Source organism: Populus trichocarpa, chromosome 6 (assembly GCF_000002775.5).
Source record: "Populus trichocarpa isolate Nisqually-1 chromosome 6, P.trichocarpa_v4.1, whole genome shotgun sequence".
Lineage (NCBI taxonomy): Eukaryota > Viridiplantae > Streptophyta > Magnoliopsida > Malpighiales > Salicaceae > Populus > Populus trichocarpa.
Window position 1 is genome coordinate 21453247 of NC_037290.2, and position 19525 is coordinate 21472771.

General features: G+C 32.5%; 3 protein-coding genes across 3 annotated transcripts; 1 reads left to right on the forward strand and 2 right to left on the reverse strand.

Moving 5' to 3' along the window:
• Window positions 1-1027: 1027 nt before the first annotated feature.
• On the reverse strand, window positions 1028-1549 carry LOC127905451 (uncharacterized). The gene has a single exon (XM_052453758.1). It carries the CDS (start codon window positions 1547-1549, stop codon window positions 1028-1030), a length of 522 nt encoding a protein of 173 aa, XP_052309718.1.
• Window positions 1550-4744: 3195 nt separating this feature from the next.
• On the forward strand, window positions 4745-6040 carry LOC7492229 (short chain aldehyde dehydrogenase 1). The gene is made up of 2 exons (XM_002308412.4): window positions 4745-4933; window positions 5030-6040. The coding sequence occupies exons 1-2, from the start codon at window positions 4896-4898 to the stop codon at window positions 5823-5825; spliced, it is 834 nt and encodes a 277-aa protein (XP_002308448.4). The 5' UTR covers window positions 4745-4895; the 3' UTR covers window positions 5826-6040.
• An 8161-nt stretch (window positions 6041-14201) lies between these two features.
• LOC7466009 (short chain aldehyde dehydrogenase 1) lies at window positions 14202-15464 on the reverse strand. Its single transcript, XM_002309368.4, has 2 exons — window positions 15313-15464; window positions 14202-15223 (listed from the first exon to the last, which is right to left on the reverse strand). Exons 1-2 carry the CDS (start codon window positions 15348-15350, stop codon window positions 14431-14433), a joined length of 831 nt encoding a protein of 276 aa, XP_002309404.1. The 5' UTR covers window positions 15351-15464; the 3' UTR covers window positions 14202-14430.
• Window positions 15465-19525: the final 4061 nt, after the last annotated feature.

Sequence of the window (19525 nt, forward strand, 5' to 3'; positions counted from 1 at the left end):
CATAGCATTCTTCAAACTTAATTGATGCATCCACTCCAATTTTAAATCTCTTATATTTAAAACCTCAAATATGATTCATGTTCTTCATCTTTCACTTCTTACTCTCTTTTGCATCTTGATACGAACCCATCGTTATAAAGATCCCAAAATCCACTATTAAACTAACTCTTTTTAAAAAAGCTAAACTCAGGCTTGTGATTAAGCTTGACACAATAATAACCTATAACGAGGATTCAAGACTATAAAAGCTAAACCTCCATTTATTGTCTATAAAGAGACTTAAATGAGTAGTATAGAAGATACCATAAAACTTAGTTAATTATTTAATAAGTCAGAGCAGTGCAATAAAAACCAAAATATAAGAATCATCTCACAATCACATAATAAGGTGCGACAATAATGTATTATTTAATTTTTTAAAAATAATATCTTACAATAGTATTTATATTTTAGAATAACTAAACCCTAGTTGACCTAATAGGTTAACATCAACCTAAATTACAATAAAACCCAAAGTTCCTCAAATAAGGCTAAAAATATGAAAAATAATAAGAATAATAATTCTGAAAAATAATGCTAAGTTGCCATATATTATGAATAAAAAGATATAATTGTTAAATAAAATCCTTGTTGGAGAAAACCTCTTGGTTGAATATGTGTTGTTGCCACCCCTTGAAATCTAAAACAAACAAGAAAATAATTCTTCCTTGGCATTCTATGTTTATACACATAATAAGAAATTTTCTTATAGTTTGGAATCCATAAAACACATGGAAACACGTAACCCTATAGTTGTCAAATGCTTCCCTTATGGATAACTTATAATTCTAAAATTAATTAAGTCTATGAAGTAGATGGATTAGACCCCTTTTGTACATATATTAAGTTGAATAAGGTGTGATCATCACTTGTTAAATTTGTAGCCTTCTTGAAATTCACTTTGGTCCAAATACTTTGAATAAACTTATTTAATGCATCTTTCAGCTTTTCTTTTCCCTTGATCTTGTAAGTGGCCTAACTGGAACTTCTAATGGATCATTCGGTATAGTCTAGATCGCATTACATCATCATTACCCTCATCACCCTCATCACTACTTTTAGAGTCTTCACCTTTTTCAATATCGATGTCATCTTCATCACTATTATTACTCAAATCATTCTCAAAACTAGATGCATCATCTATACTAGCTTCCATATCAGCTTGTAAGCTACCAATCCAGTCATTTTCATCTACATTAATAAATTCCAATCCTTCCTCATCTGAAGAAATATAATTATTATCAATATCCTTTTCACCATCCATATTAGATTCCACATCAGCACTAATATTATTTCCCACATCATCATCATCGTTATCATCATCGCTCATATTAGCTCCCACATCATCTCGTACATTAGCTCCCATATCACCTCCTACAATACCCATATTATCACTCATAGTAACAACTACATTAGAATCACCAACAATATCATCCATACCATTACCCATACCAAAATCACCCATATTAGAATCACTGACACCAAAACCACCCGCACCAAAACCTCCCATCTCATCATCATCATCATCGTCAAGTAATGTTATTTTATTGCTTTTATCATCATCATTTACAACAAAATATTTAGTAGACATAATATCATTATGCTTGCTTGAATAATGTTGGGGCAATATTCTCATTATGATTGGAGTAGCATTAGCATCGATATCAACATGTAAATGAATTTATTCTTTCCCTTTTTGTTCAAGCATACTTAACACCTATAATGTCAAGACATCATAAAAAGTTATATTCCCTTTATCATCCCAGCCATGTTCATCTATGTCATATACTTGCTTGTAAAAGAATAATAATATGCCATAACAATTGACATTTTCTAACCTGCAAGGATAAAACATATGTGTTTACTAAAAAAAATAAACTCAAATAGGGATGTTTGGATAATAATTCATAAGCTAAAATATGGGTTTTCTTTAGGGTTTCCAAACATAGTAGCTGGTTATGTTATATAAAGCTTAAACAAAGATAAAAAAAAATTCAATTGAACATGTTTAAGAAAATATATTACAATTATATTTTTGGTGAACAATAACATGATCTGTTGGTTTCTTGATTTGAGGGTGTTTTTAGGGATTTGAATGATGTTTTACTGATTACTTTTTCATTACCAGAAACATTGGGATTATGATATTCTGTTTGTAAAAAATTTTAACTTTTGGAGTTTTTTCATCCATTAGGATTAACTTTTGGAGTGGAAAAAATTTTGAATTTTTTCAGTTCAGTTAAGTAATTAACAATGTTTCACACATGCAAATCAAACACACTAACAATAATCAAGTTATTAACAATTACCTCAATTCAACTTAAAAATTGCAACATGCCTATTCATGGTCTCTTCGATGAAAGCAAAGAGAGATTCATACAATTTATTTTCTATCAACTTCGTTACAAAAAAATAAAACTCGTTAATAACATATTTCAAGAAAACGTGCTTGATCTTTTGGTGTTTAAGTGAAATAATCGTGTTTGATTTAAAAAGAAAAGAGGGAGGGAGGGATTTGTGTTGTTTGTTTTGTCATTTAAAAGTTTTCAATTATAATATATATGAGGGTAAGATGAACATTCACCTAATCTGAAATTCTATGTTGGCCTAGGAGGAAAAGCATAATTTGGAGGGAAAAAAAGTGTAATTCGTACCAAACTAAAACTATATAAAGTTAAATGTAATTGAAAATTATGTTGTTTTAGTTTTTCATTTAAAAAATAAATAAGAAAAGTAAGTGGGTTACCAAATGACCCAATGACTCAGGCCCATTGAATTGTTTTGGTGAAAGACTAAGGCTATGTTTTTTTCCTGAAAAATGATTTTCAGAAAACTATTTTCAAAACTTTCCTATGTTTGTTTGTTATTAGAAAAGTTGGTCAACGAAAAATATTTTTCAGTCAAAGGAAAATTTGGCTTGGTTTCCAGGAAAGTGTTTCCGTTTATTTTGAGCGGAAAATACTTTCTGAAAATTATGAAAAAATTAGAAATGTCATATTATTTGCTGATTATATCAAATTTGGTCCTCAAACTTTTAATTGTTATATATATTTTGTTTTAAATATTTATTTTTCAATTTTATCCCTTAGAATTTAATTTTTATGTTAATTTTAGTCCTCATTTTTATAATTGTTATTTGATTTTCACTTATTATTTTTTAATTGAAATTTTTTATCTATCAAATTTGATCCTCATTCTTTTGATTGTTACTTATTTTATTTGAAATAATTTATGAAATATTTATTATTATTATTATAATTTCTTCATCTTTCAATTTTTTATTTTTTAGATTTGATCTCTATTATTTTGATTTATTATTTATTTTATTTGAGATAATTTATGAAATTATATTTTTTTTCAATTTCATTCTCATTCAGCTTTTTAATTTGTAAGATTTGTTCCTCATTATTTTAATAAACTTGAAAAAAATAAAACATTAATAAGTTATTTTCCAGCTCATTTTCCATAACATAACCAAACACTGGAAAATATTTTCCAACTTATTTTTCATTACATTACCAAACATCAGAAAATAATTCACTTTCCCGGAATTCACTTTCCAAAAGAAAACTACTTTCCAGCAAATAAATAGGGCACAGAACGATGTTTTATATATATATATATATATATATATATATATATATATATATATGTTTTTCTTTTACTAATAAGAAATTAAAAAAAAAACTCCCTTTTCCTTTTCTTTTGCTAATAAGAAATTCAAAATGTTAATTAAGTTCTTTTCCCTTTTAAAATTTAGACCCCTTCAGATTTTATAACACAAATCTTCAATCCTGATTTATGGATTAATTAACTTTTAAGTCTCGATTCTTGAGCTCCTTTAATAATCGATCAGTAATAAATTGGCAATTAAAAGAGCTCATTAGATGAACTATTTTGACCAACATATGCTTGTAGTTTACTTCTCGGAGTACGCGTTTTCTTCCCTATTCTATAGCAGACTGCAGGAGCAGGACCATGTGCCACAGCTCGGACTGTGGAATTTATTTATTTCATTCATTCTCATCTAAAATTCAAATGTCAACGCTTAGTAGAACTCGTTCGCAAAGTTAATAATCTTCATTAAATATGTCTATTCAAGATTAAGTACAAAAATATGCTTAAACAATGCTACTGACATAAAGAGATACACACAAAAAGATAAGAAAAAGTTTTGAAAGAAAAAAAAAACATACACACAAAAATCACAAAAATATGTTTTATATTTAAGTCGTGTATCTTTTAATTTGGTATTTTTTTCAATAATTTCAAGCCTAATTATATCAAATTAGATTATAAAAAAATTAAATTCAATTAAAAAAGTTTGAAAAAAAAAAAGCTTCACTGTTCATATATAAACAGTGAAGCACCTTGAACAATGAAGCACATGGGGAAAACCCAAGTTCTTTTAGCATATAGTATATATAATTTTCATTTAAGTCCAATATATTTTAATATAAATTTTTTCCCTATAATTTCAAGCCTAATTCTATCAAATTAGGTTATAGAAGGATTGATTGCAATAAAAAAAAAGTTTTGAAAATGAAAAATGAAAAGAAAAGAAGGATTGATTGCAATAAAAAAAGTTTGAAAATGAAAAAAAGAAAAAGAAAAGATGAAGCACTGGAAATAGTGAAGTACCTGTAGCAACTCTAGTAGTTTCAGTGTTTAGTATAATATAATGATCCCATTAATTTGAGCTCGAGATCCCTAAAACCAGGCTGATAAAACACCACCCACCTTGATCCACAAAAAGTTGTGGACCAGGTTTAAAGCTTTTCCTAGACAAGCTGCATGACTTCAATATAAAATCGTGCAAGCTTTTATCCTTTTTGTGCACGTACCAAAGGTGAAGGATGAAAGGCTCTTCCTTGCTTGCTCCTGTTTCCAAGAGGTAAGAACGACTCTCCAATAAAGCCATATTGTAGTTAATTACCGTGCAACGGACTTGATGGAAAACAATATCAACAACTGCTTTGATTACATGCAGGTTAGAAGGAAAGGTAGCCCTGATTACAGGCGGAGCTAGTGGGATTGGTGAATCCAGTACTAGGCTATTTGTTCGGCATGGCGCCAAGGTTGTAATTGCAGACATCCAAGATGACCTTGGCCATTCTGTATGTGAAGAAATTGGCTCCGATGAATCCCTTTCCTATGTCCATTGCGACGTTACAAGAGAATCTGATGTTGAAAAGGCAGTTAATACAGCTGTTTCAAAGTACGGGAAGCTTGACATATTTTTCAGCAATGCAGGAATTCTTGGAAAAGGGGATCCGCAAGCATCAGCTATTGATTATGATAATTTTAAGAGGGTCTTCGATACAAATGTATATGGAGCATTCCTTGGAGCTAAGCATGCTTCAAGAGTAATGATTCCTGAGAAGAAAGGCAGCGTTATCTACACTTCAAGTGTGGTTTCAGTAATTGTTGGCAATGTTCCACATGCCTACACAGCATCGAAGCACGCCATCGTAGGACTGACAAAGAACTTGTGTGCCGAGTTAGGGCAGTTTGGGATTAGAGTCAACTGCATTTCTCCTGCCGCCGTACCCACCCCTCTAATGAGGAATGCATTTGGAGGAATTAGTAGGAATGCGGCATTGGAAATAGCTTCTGCAACAGCACACTTAAAGGGGGTCATGCTTGAGGAGGAAGATGTAGCAGAGGCAGCATTGTACTTGGCGAGCGATGACTCCAAATATGTGAGTGGGTTGAACCTTGTGGTTGATGGGGGTATCAGCGCGACCAATACAAATCTTGCTGGTAACTTGAAGGACCTGGTTTAGTTAGGCTATTTACGATCCAAACCAAACACAAATTTACATTTTGCATAAGAATAATATCATCTGCCAGTAGACCATTATTGTTCTAGGTTGCATCTCTCCCTTTACAGGAGAGGTCGTGAGTCTGACCACAAAGACGTTGTAATTCGTAGCTTTCTGGGGTGTGAGGTATTATCTCTTTAATCCAGTCGGAAACAAAAGGCCATTAATTAGTTGTTTCTTTGAAGGCTCTCCGTGATTCGGAACTGAATGAATACTTCTGGTATGAATCAAGGTAATGAGCAATGAATCAGCTGCGCATCCAAAAGGAAAATATGAAATAAGAATCTAAAGCTAAGCTTGCAAGCAAGGGGCTGCAAACTGTAACTGTGCTGTCATCAAGCATTTATGGTACCAAAAAAAAAAAAAAAAGCTCAGAGGCTATTTAGTATTTATATAAAGTATCCACTCAAGCATGAACGGTACTACAACAGCTTGTCAAATTGTATCTTATCATTTCAAATCCAAATTCCATTTGTAACCAGGGCCAACGTCAAGAAGATTCTTTGTTATGAGAAAGGAAGTCACAAAGCACCTAGTCCCTTGAAAATTAAACTGGACTCAAGGAAATATTGAGACTAAATTAGTCTCCATCGAGAAACAAGCGTGAACATTTCCAGGAGATTTGAAATCATTAGAATAGTTTGGATTTTCTAAAACACAATCACGATTTTCATCACTAATAGAACTATTTCTCTTCTTTATCTTCGCTAAACAAACTGTCAACATCGCCATTAAATCGTATTCTTCTAAAAAAAAAACTCAGAAAAGAACTTTTAATCTTCACTTAGTAACCAAAACTAATCGTAGCGAAGCGACCGACACAAAAAAATCTATCTATTGAACAAAATCACATAGCATCAAGAATATCCAAAAGTAAAGATATTAAAACAACATCCAAATTCTCCAGAGGAGATGTAAAGATAAAGTGGTGCTGCCACTTGTCCAGCTCAGAGGAGGGGAAAGTTCAATTGAGGCTCGCAACTTCGAAAAAATGGCATATCACACAAATGTCTGAGTAACCAACTCGTGGAGGTGCAATAAATTCTATGTCAAGCCAAATTGCATGTGATAAATAATCACTTCATTGACAAAATAGCAAGTGAGCTCAAAATGCCCAAAACCATGCCGAAAAAAATATTCCTCACCTTATGCGACAAATTAAGCTGGCACTCTCACGTGGAGGCTTGGAACTCTGAATGGGTACAGGCTGTATATATCAATAGAAAACAATCACTTGCTCTGTCATGGCCAAATTTTTTTTGTCAGCAGTGTCAAGGTGATGCATACGAAAGACAAAACACAAGAAGACAACATAGGTAAATAAATACATAATTAATGTTGAAAAAGATTTTCATATAAAAACTTTAATTCTTAAGTAGTTTATTTTTAAACAACTATCTCTCAAAAAGATTGAAAACTCTTTAAATAGGATATAATTCAATCTTTACAAGGTAGGATAATTAAAATCTTATATATATAAGAAGGAAAACACAATATAAAATTAACAATTAAATTAAAATTCAAAAATAAAAAAGTAAAATAACAAAATTAACTCAGACAATATCTTTGAGACCTAATTTGAGGGGTTTTTAGAGTTTGGCTAAGTCAACGAGGATTGTAGAATCTTTAGTAGAATTTAAATAAGATTTAATAGTCAAATAACAAATTATGATTTTTTTATATAATATTATTGGTATTTCATGAACACATGCAGTTATTCTCAGGCTAGCTTTATTTTCCTGTTTCACTATGTTTTATACATAATCCACTGGTGTCAAATCTCCAATTAATTGTTCAGAACTGTGAAACTTTTCGCCTATATTAAAGTTTACATATGTCCAAGATGACCCTTTATAAATGTGAAGAAAATGGCGTCAATGGAGGAAATAATATTTGAAGGAATCAATAGGAATACAACATTAGAAATGGTCTCTACAGAAGCAAAATCAAAAGAGGTCATCCTTGAGGAGGAAGATGTATTAGCAGAGGCAGCAATATACTTGGGAAGTGATGACTCTATGTATGTTAGCAGAGTGAACTTTGTCATTGATGAGGGTCTCAACACGATAAATCGAGATCTCAAAAATGACATTAAAGAATTGGTTTCATAAGTCTGTGATTTGAAACAAATTCACTTTGGCAGATTTAAGTCATACTAATCAGCCGTCTGAAAGCGGTTATGCATGACCTTATCAGTGAGAATCAAACAGCTTTCTTGACAGAGAGGCAAATAATTGATGGGTTTTTGGTTGCCAATGAAGCAGTTCATTCCTTAAAAAGATACAGAGTGCCGAGCCTTATCTTTAAGGTGGATTTTCATAAAGCTTTCGATAGTGTGCAGTGGGATTATTTAGAGCAGGTTATGAGGCATATGGGTTTTGGTGAAAAATGGATTAATTGGATCAACACTTGCATCTCCACTGCAAAATTATCAGTGCTGATTAATGGATCTCCTTCTAAGGAATTCTTGATGGGCCGTGGGATTCGCCAAGGTGACCCCCTTTCTCCATTCCTTTTTCTAATTGCAGTAGAGGGATTATCTGTTTTGTTTCAAAGAGCAGCTTCAAATGATCTTTTCAAAGGTATCCCTTTTGGAGACAGCTTTTGCCTCAGTCACCTACAATATGCAGACGACACTTTGATCTTCATGCCTGCTAATCTTCATATGGTCAAAACAGTTAAAAGGATCCTGTTCTGGTTCGCTATTTGTTCAGGATTGCACATTAACTTTCATAAAAGCTCTTTAATTGACATAAATGTTGAGGAAGATACTTGTGCTAGTATGGCATATTCAGTCTTTTGCAGATTTGATTCCTTGCCTTACTCTTATCTAGGCATGCCTTTGGGATCCAATCCTAAAAGATTGTCTACATGGAAGCCTATTATTGAGAATTTCAGAAGAAAGTTGAGCATGTGGAGAGGTCGTATGCTTAGTATGGCAGGGCGTATTTGCCTAATCAAAAGTGTCTTGAGTTCATTGCCAGTTTATTATATGTCTTCTTTTCTTATGCCGAAAGGTGTCTGTAATATACTAACATCTATTCAACAAAGATTCTTGTGGTCTGGAGTGGCGAAGCAAAAGAAAATCTGCAAGGTACAGTGGCGTATTGTTGTGAAAGCTAGAAAAGAAGGATGCCTCAGGTTGGGTTCTTTAATGTCTAAAAATATATCCATGCTTTTCAAATGGATATGGAGGCTAAGCTTACTAGACAATGCCTTATGGAAACAGGTAACAACTCATTTTTACTCCCCAACTTTCTAGAACGGAATCCCAAAATTGCATGGTCATATTTCCCCATTTTGGAAAGATGTTTTGTCAATCTTGGATCCAAACAGTGTCATCGGCTTAGTATTGCGTGAAAACATTAAATTCATGATTGGTGATGGATACTCCATTCTCTTTTGGTCTGACGTGTGGATAGGATCAAATGCTTTACGTAGCATTTTCCCTAGGCTTTACCAAAATTCTACTTTTCGGAATGGTTTGGTTAATGAGATGGGTCAATGGGTGAATGATCAATGGCGATGGAATTTGATTTGGCGTAGGAACCTCTTATCTTATGAAGAGCAACAATATCATCATTTGCTCTCAATGTTGGAGCCAATGAAAATTCGGCAAGGAAAAGATGACAAACTTATATGGCCATGCAATTCTGATGGAAGCTTCTCAGTTAAATCCTGTTGCACCCTAATTGATAATACCTCCTCTGCGAATGATAGAGTTTTCGAAGCAAATGTTTGGATTAAAGGGGCCCCTCTGAAAGTTCAGGTGTTTCTCTGGTTGGCAGTACAGGACAAAGTTAATACAAGAGCTTTTCTTCATCAACGGATTGTTTTTTCTGCCACACAAGCTTCATGTGTCTTTTGCAGCTCAGATTTGGAAACCTCAGAGCATCTTTTTATACATTGTAACTTTTCTAGGAGTGTTTGGATGAAAGTTTTGGATTGGTGGGGTATCCAATGTTGTTTACCGAGAACACTTGACTCGCTGCTTCTGCAGTGGCCCGAAACGGTACATGGCAAATTCCAAAGATCAGCTTGGAGACTAATTTCAAGTAGTACTATTGGGGTATTTGGTTGCTGAGGAACAAAATTGTTTTTGAGGAGGGAACTATAAACTTGTTTGATTGTTTCTCCACCATCCTTCATCGGGTTGCTATTTGGTTGCATACTCAAGATTCAAACTTCACTTATACAGGAAATGACCTCTTAAGATCTTCTGATGGCATCAAATTGTGGTGTAATAAGAAATCTTAGGCAGTCTTTTTGTTGTTTGCTGTAGTAAATCAGTTTTTTATTTTCTCATATCCCTTGTATTTCTCTTTGACTATTGGCTTTATGGCCTTCTTAATATACTCTCGATGATTATATATATAAAAAAGAGTCATACTAATCAAATATTCACGTGTAGGCTTCTCCCACATGTCTCAAGCGAGTCATCCAAATATTGAATTTCACGAATTCAAAATATTAAGTATTCTGGACCATCTCTTTTTAAATACTGAGATAGCAATATACTAAACAACATCCTTTATTTTTTAATATTAAGATAATGATAGACTAAGTTTACTTGGGCCAACCCTAGTTACTTGCAAAATCCATGACATGAGTTAACAAACCATAATAACTCCATGGAAAGAAAATTAATAATAATAATAATATGAATCCCAATTCCCAAACAAATCAATATTAGAGGATGAGGTTGAAAAAAAATCAGTCTAAAAAAAGAATGAAGAAAGTGACTCGAGTTGTCTCGGGTAAACTGACCAAACCCGTGACACGGTTCATAAGAACGAGATAACCTTCTAAAAATCTAATCGAAAGGAATTATAAAGCTCTATATATTCTCAATCAACTCAATGCTAAAGGATGAAAATGAAAAATAAAAAGTTGGATTTCTAACAAAGGGCAAGAAAAATTAGCTCGAGTCAACTTTGGCAAACCTTCTGAACTCGCACCACGATTCATCAATACATGATAACCACATAGAAAAAAAATTAAAAAAAATGATAAAACTCAACTACCAACTATCTAAAAAAAAATATCTTAAAAAAAAAAACTCGAGACGACCTAGATTAACCCACTAAATCCAAAACCTGAGTTATGAAATCGTGATAATCTCATATAAAGATAATTGAAAAAAATAATAAAACCTCAATTTCAAATCTACTCAATATTGAAAAATGAAATTGAAAAATAAATTAATTTAGAAAAGGGCCTAAAAAACAAATCAAAGTCAACCCGGGATAATCTTTTGAACCCGTGACTTAGGTTATGAGACTAGTATTATCTTATATAAGTCAAATAATTTTTTTTTTACAAAGCTCAATTCTTAACCAACTCAATGTTTAAGGATGAAATAAAATTTTTTTATTTAAAAAACAACAAAAAAGACTGAGTAAACTCGGGTTAACCTGAAAAACTCGTGATTTGGGTCACATAACCAGAATTTTACATAATATTGATGGAATACTCCGTCGGTATTTAAACACTGATTCTATTAGAAAAATATTTATTATAAAATACCTAAGTTACAAAATCAAACTCAATTTCATTAAATGAGAAACAAATATAATTTTTTAAAATCTCAAACAAACCTTAACATGTACAAATCATATATTCATACAACAAATTTCTACGGGAAAAAATCTATAAAACAAGTAAACACACAAACAAACTATATATACCGCATCGAAATGCCAAAAAATTAACATTTAAAAACGGGTTACAATAAAAAAAAAATAATTTTGCTTACTATATGTGACAAATCTTAAAAAAAAAATTTAACTCGAACATGGATGCTAATAGATTGAATGTTGGGGTGGCCTTATTTTTTAAAAATAAGAGCTTGATTTGTGACAAAATATAAGGGTGTTGTTTGCAATTTTTTGCAGAATAAAAAGGAAGAAAAAGAAGAAATGGGAGAGGGGGAGATAAAGGGTTGTCTGTCAGGTTATAACTTAAATATTATTGATGGATTCACCAATAATTATTAGCGATGAACGTATTTCCTCTATAATTTCTTATGTAATAATGATATTTTTTTTTTCATTTCTTTATTTTCAACTATAATTCTTTCGGTATACACCGATGTAAATATCTAGAAAATATTCCATGGATAAATGTCACTGTAATTTATTGATGAGTGTTTTTTTATCGGCATTTCCGTTTGTATTTGACATTATTTTGGTAGTGTCATGAGACGTGGATTACCCTGTAGAAGAAAAAAATAAATAAATAACGAAACTCAATTCTTAACAAATCAAATATTGAAAGATGAACTTTAAAAAAAACTGCTAGTAAAATAATGATTAATTTTTTTAAAAAATTTATAAGTTTGAAAACAATATATATTATGAATAAAATATATTTTTTTTCATATTTTATTATGTATTGTTTTTTATAATCAAACATAATATAAAGATTATCATTTTATTTTGTACATCACTATCAAATACAATTTTATTTTCTAATTTTTTTTTATCTTGTATTATTTGTCTTCAACTCTTCTACTTTATGGTAGTAACCAAACCCTACAGTAAGTAAATATAGAAGGACTTTGAGAAACATAAAGTTTAATGAAAATATAAAATAACAAAACAAATTACAGCCGAAAATTGCAATGATGAATTTGCATTAAAATTGCAATAACAAAACAAAACCCCATGATCTGTCATGTACATAACGCACGGGCAGCACTAGGTTTGCAACCGTGTGTAAATTGCGGAAGAAGAAGAATATGCAACAACGAGTGAGATTGCAATTTTTTTGCTACTTTTAAATGGCAATCGTTCGTTCTTTGCAAATCTGCTGCATATATCAAATAGCAACCGTACGTGTTTGGCCTTTCAGCAACAGTTTCTTCCGTTGAAATAAGCTTTTTTTTTTTTTTAGAGAGAGACAGTACGTATGTCACATCAAGAATTTTGTTAGTTGAAGGTTGGAGATATAGAAGGAAAATAATTACAAGCAAACATAGGGGCCGGGAAAGCTGCCCAACTGCATCCCCTGGCAAAATCTGTGCAGCAATTAAGAAAGTCCTTCGAGAAGGCGATTACAAAAACGCCCAACTCGCTCACTCGAGTTGTGTATCAAAATTTGCAGACAAATACGGTCGGACTCACGGTCTCCCTTGGCAAAACATAGTGAATGCGCACATTCATCATATTAATTTTCTAGTTAAAGATATCCTGATTTCACTAATATTTTCCAAACATGGTGAATACTTCCTTGGACTGGCTTGATCCTCTGATGTATAACAACATTAATCTCTACATCGGTTTGCCTATGATGAAGTGCTTAACCATAAAATGTTATGCCATTCATGGCTAATTGTTAAACACAGCCAACTAGCATTTGATGAGTCTTCCACAGCCCATGGATTTAATCAAAGTACAAGATACATTGCCTGAAAACACAAACTAAGTCTTATTTTGTATAAAAATACATAGCAGAACAACTTAACTCACTGACAAAATACAACTAGCGTCAGGACGAACAAGGTTTATGAATATATTGCATGTAGAGTGTTATATGGCTAATTCTTACTTTGTTTGTTTTGCTAGGACATCGACTTTAACTAGGGGTTATAAATTTAACTTGATTTGATAGGTTAATTTAATGATATATTAATTAGAATCTAGTTTTTGCTTAGTTTTATGTCATGTCAAATTGAATATGTTGATCTAACAATATAGTTTTATTTAGAAAAAAAAAAATAGAATTTATGTTGTTTGTGTTATTAAAAAAATAATATAAATCATATCTTAAAACCTATCCCAACAACTTAACTTTTTAGGTTGAATTAATTTATTGACATGGTATCAAAACCTTAATAACCAAGCGGTTATGAGTTCAAATCTCATCATCCTCATTTATTTCATAAAAAAATCAACAGCTTAATTTTTTAGGTTGAATTAATTCTTTAACATGGTGTCAGAGCCTTAATAACCAAGCGGTTATGAGTTCAAATCTCATCATCCTCATTTATTTCATAAAAAAATAAGTATAAAGCAGTGTGAGTCTATGCAAGTTTCAAACTCAGAGGGCTTTTACTTGAGAGAGTATAATAGAAAATAACATAAATGATAGTTTAAGACTTCACCTAACAATTTAAACTTTTAGGTTGAATTGACTTTTTTACTATTTCATGAAACAACATTATTTTAATAAAGAAAAAAAAAAGAGGTTGGAAAAACCACCACCTAACTTAAGTTTTTGGCTAGTTAGAGTTTTGTATCTATGCTTTTAGTTAATCTCTAAGCATTACACATTTAGGCTGTGTTTATCAGGAAGCATGAATAGAAAAAAGAATAGATAGAACGAAGTGGAAGGATGGGAGACGAAATAACACGACTTGTCATTCCTTCGATTATTTAGCTAATAAGAGAAAGGATGAAATTCAATCCATCCGGATTAAAAAAGCTAATTAAAAATTACAATAAATAAAGGATTGAAACTGATATTTCCAATATCTTTTCAATCTCCATCTTTCTTGCGATATTAAATACTCAATTCTTCACTTTCGTCTATCCCTTCTTAATCCCTCTTAACGAACACACCTTTATTAACCGAAATATTCTTTCATTTGCTCTCTTATGGCCACATTGGTGGTGCTATAGCCACCGTCGATAACCAAATTTAGTCCACTAACATACTTGGAATCACCACCACCCAAATACAGTGCTGCCTCTGCCACATCACTTGCTTTCAGCACTGCCTCCTTCAAGTTCGCTGATGTACAAATAAACTCCTCCACCGTCTTCTGGTCGATCCCTCCCAATCCTTTCCTTAATAATGGAGTTGCTACACCAAATGGTGAAATGCAATTAACTCTAATTCCATATTGCCCTAATTCTACACACAAGTTCTTAGTAAGTCCAACCAGAGCATGTTTTGACACAGCATATGCGTATGGGAGCATAGCCCCATAACACACCGAAGCAAAGCTTGAAGTGAATATAATACTGCCCTTCTTTGCCGGGATCATTACTTTTGCAGCGTGCTTGGCTGACAAGAATGCACCATACATATTCACGTCGAAAACTTTCTTGTAATCTTCGTGCTCAAATGCTAAGATGCTTATATCGAGCTTGGCGTCAGCTATGCCAGCATTACTAAACATTATATCTAGCTTACCATGCTTTGAGATTGTAGTCTCTACGGCATTTTGGACATCAATCTCGCTAGTAACATCACAGTGGACATAATCGGAGCCGATTTCATTGCACACAGAGTGACCTAGCTCATCTTGGATGTCGGCAATTACAACTTTTGCACCATGTTGAACAAAGAGTCTTGCAGTGGTTTCGCCGATGCCACTAGCTGCTCCTGTGATCAAAGCTACCTTGCCTTCTAGCCTGCACACAGATATTATCACATTTGATTGTTAACACATGCATGTGCTTGCATTGTAACATTGCTTACTTAAAATGAAGCCTTATCGTACCTCTTGGCAAGAGGAGCTGGTAGAGAAGAGTCATTCATTTTTATTTTTAAGGAGCAGAGCTCTTCAATTTGCTTGTGAAAATATAATAGGTTTAGTAAGCGTTTTATAAGAAGCGAATTAAGAACCTTAGCAGTATGGGGGGAAAGGATGATACTGACTCCCATCCACCCCACAGATTAATTATAGTTTGTATTAATTAATACCATTTACCAAAGGGTATGCCTTTACACATGTAGGAAAGGACAGCGATGCATGAGAGTCTAAAATGTTACCAAGTAGTTTGCTGATGATGGAAGTCATTTCATCCTATTCATAAAATAAAGTAGTTTAATTATGATAGAAGTCATTTGAATCTTGCCTGCCATCAATTTTTTCTTTCATTTGATTTTTCAAATGATGGAAGAGTTTTCATTAGAATTCCTATCGAACTATATTAATACTAATATTTCTCTTTTTTATCTTAATGATTGATCCTTTAGTAATGGTAACCGAGGTTACTTGATTGGAGGGTGTTTGAGAGTATAATAATGATTATTTTTAAAGTTTTATTCGCTTGTAAATATATTAAAATAATATTTTTTTTTAAAAAAATTATTTGTGACATCAGCATATTAAAATGATCTAAAAATATAAAAAAAATATTGAAACAAAAAAAATTTAATTTTTTTCAAAAATATTTTTAAAATACAAAAATAAACATGCCCTAAATGATGAAAAGCTTGATTCTTGACATTTCGTTTTAATAATAATTAAACTATTTTTTAGTGATGTTGATTCTTGACAATTCCATTTTTATAACTACTCTAAATTTTAGTAATGTAAAAGCTTAAAGGTGTTGCACAATATAATACTCATAAAATAATTATTGACAATATTTCTTCTAATTATTTAAACTTGAGGAAAAAAGAAAACAAAAAATCTTCTATTTTTGACATTTGAAGGTAGTCATTTTAATGACCATAACTGAGAGCTGATCCCCACTAGACAGACCAAGCCTATGGAGTCATATCATTATTAAAAGTATGTTTTTTTTTTGTGTTAAAAAAATATTTTTGAAAAAAAATTTATTTTTTAAAATTTTTTGGATTGTTTTGATATATTGATGTTAAAAAAAATTTAAAAATAAAATAAAAAACATTATTTTGATGTATTTCCAAGCAAAAAAACACTTTAAAAAGCAACTGCTACCATAATTCCAAACATTGCCTTAAAACATTGAGTCAAAATATGTATAAGTATGGCGAGTTGCCATACCTAGCATTCTTGGGCTTAGCCAAATGTTGAGCCAATATACAAACAAGTCTGGCAAGCTGTAATATCCATTACCTTGGGCTCAAGTAAGCGCTTAGCTCAAGTTCATGTGGCTCTAGCAATCTTGTTAAGCTCTATTTTGAATCATAAGATATTTTTTTTTCTAATGAGTAATAGATATTTTTCCTCTAATAAGTCAGATATACTTTCTCTCTTTTACACATAATAGGTTTTAATGCTATGAGAGGAAGATGACCTTTTAATATTCTCCTCCATTAAAGAGTAAGAACGATGATCTATAAAGACCTATTAGATCCTTAAAAAAAAGATTTTTAATCTTCATTCTCAACTACATATTTATTTTTAGAATCTCTCTCTAAAATATCATTGTCTTTTCTAAAAAAAAGATACTTACTTAAGCATCAGAGAGCCTCTAAATTTGCTAAAGGAGATCTCTTGCAGGTATCAGGCACCAACCACCAGCTACTTTGGCTAGGAAGAATGGATCAGAATGTAAGAACCAATAGTTAACTGATCATCCAAAACATAAACCTTGCCCCCAAGCTACTTGGAATTTTTAGGACATCATTAATGGTGTTGTCTATGGGAACTTAATAAAAAACAAACCATCGATTGTTATTCTAAAATCACTTTATTGACATTCCTAATCACTATCAAAGGTAAATAATCAAAACACTCATATAATAGAACGTGTTATGAACCTTCCTACATTTATTGGCACTTCTGCTCCATCATAGCTCCAGCAACTCTTTAATAAAGAATATGAAAGGCTATATAGCAATTTGATCGCTTTAAGTCAAAGTATGATTTCTTCTACTTGCCCATAGACTTAATGAGACAAACAAATTTGGGCTAGGCATTTGCCAACTTCACGAATGCAGTTAGAGCCTTAAGATTTTGGAAAGCTTTCAACTAGTATGAGTGGAATGTTGGTTTAAACCATAAAGCATGTAAAGTCTATTTGTCAACCAACCAGAAGACATCTACTAGAGATACTCTATTCTCTCCTCCCTTAGAACTAATACCATGATATTAACAAAAATATCATCAAAGTTGATTATATCTCAAAGAGTAATAAAAATGTACCATAATCAATGACTGAGATTGTGAGTTTCTTATATATGAATTCAATTATTCACAGTAACAATGTTTTCTTTTCTCCAAATTATATCTAAGGCAACATCCTCACAACCTTTCAAGGAAGGGATATATATAAGAAACTCGTATCGATCCCTAGTGCGATTGCATAATTTATCTTGGAATGGATTGACATGGTCTCTCTAGTGCGATCGCACATTTCTCCAAGGATAAGATTGACATGGGATCTCTTAAGGGCAACAACCCCACAACCTTTCAAGGATGGGATGAGCTCAGTCACCCTAGTGTGATTGCATAATTTACCTTGGAATGAATCAAAGTCTCTCTAATACGCTAACATATTTCTCCAAGGATGGGATAGAACCTCAACAACAATGCTTTGTCTAAAGACAATAGCACCAATCTCCACCTCCTGCCTAGAGGGTTTTTAACTATCCATTACAAATTCATCCTGAATGACAAGAATATACCCAAAACCAAGATTTCTTCTTGGTTCTTGAAAAAAGGAAGATCCCTCCTAAATATTTATTAAGGTTAAACAAAGTTCAAATTTGATAATTTTTTTTCCTATGAGTGGGTGTTGGACCCATATAAATTTCTAACAATTTCCTAAGGTTTTTTTTAACCCTGTATAGAATTTTTAATGTGGGCTTTAGACTCACGCCGATTGTTTAGGGAATTCCTTTAACATTTTCCAGGTATTAGCGTTGGACCCATATAAATTTTCAACAGTCTTTTTAAGGGTTTTGAACCTCGTATGAAATGTTTACTATAGGCATTAGATCCATACACATGTACATATGAGTAATCATAAAATATATATGTTACACGGATAAACCCTATATAATCGAGGTTATATAAATGAATAAGGAGAGAAAGGGAAAAAAGGTTTAGATATCTAGCCCAGACTCATTAGCTAAATATTCCCTATGTTGGGCAGTAACAAACTTGATGGGGAACACACATGTAAAATCAGGCACCAGGACTAGATGGAAAGTAGCATTGAAGTCCACTTATTTTCCTCTTGATTGATTAAATAAATATAGGTTGGACATGGCAAGAAAGATTTTGTCCGCAACCATCTCAGTCAAAGATGTGGACCCTCCAAAACATTCCTAAAACTTCTCAAGAGAGTTCTTCAAAGCCTTTAGCCGAGCTTGAGAACTCCAAACTTCTTCCCTGGCAGCGACAAGTATAACCCTTAGACTATCTTGGGTGGTATTTGCCAAGGATCTCCTACTTCAGGATACCCACCTGGTTGTAAACGACTTAGAGTAATTTGTCATTATAACCCAACTGAAGAATAACACCTTGTATTTGTTCCTTCAAAGATGAATAAGCCACCTTGAGGCTCCCTAGTTCGGTCTCCACAACAACCCTTTCCTTCTTTAGCCACTCGAAAGCAGCCTGGTTTGCCCTATTTATGGTAGAGGCCTCCTTTACATAATTCCTCTCGGCCACCCAGCGCCTCTTGGAAAAGGCACACATTATGAAAGCATGTCAAGAATAAGTGTTAGAAATAATAATTATTGAACCAAACAAAAAAATGAAACAAGAAAGTTCCTTACATTAAAGGTCATTTGACCAATTAAAGCTAAATGGTGGCTGTAACTCTCATTAAATATAATTGTGATGTGTGATGGGATGGTAAGGATCCTCTTTAGCAGTCTCACCACCTCAATTTCAGCCTCTTCAATGTCATACTTTCCACCAATAATAGCCTCTATAAGCTGCCTCTCCTTCCTAGTCAGGGTGAGGAAAATGAAAGGAGCTCGACCAAGAATAAGGCTGGCGAAAGCATCTTAGAACTCAGCCTTTTTCTGGAAAAGCCCGAGTAGAGGGC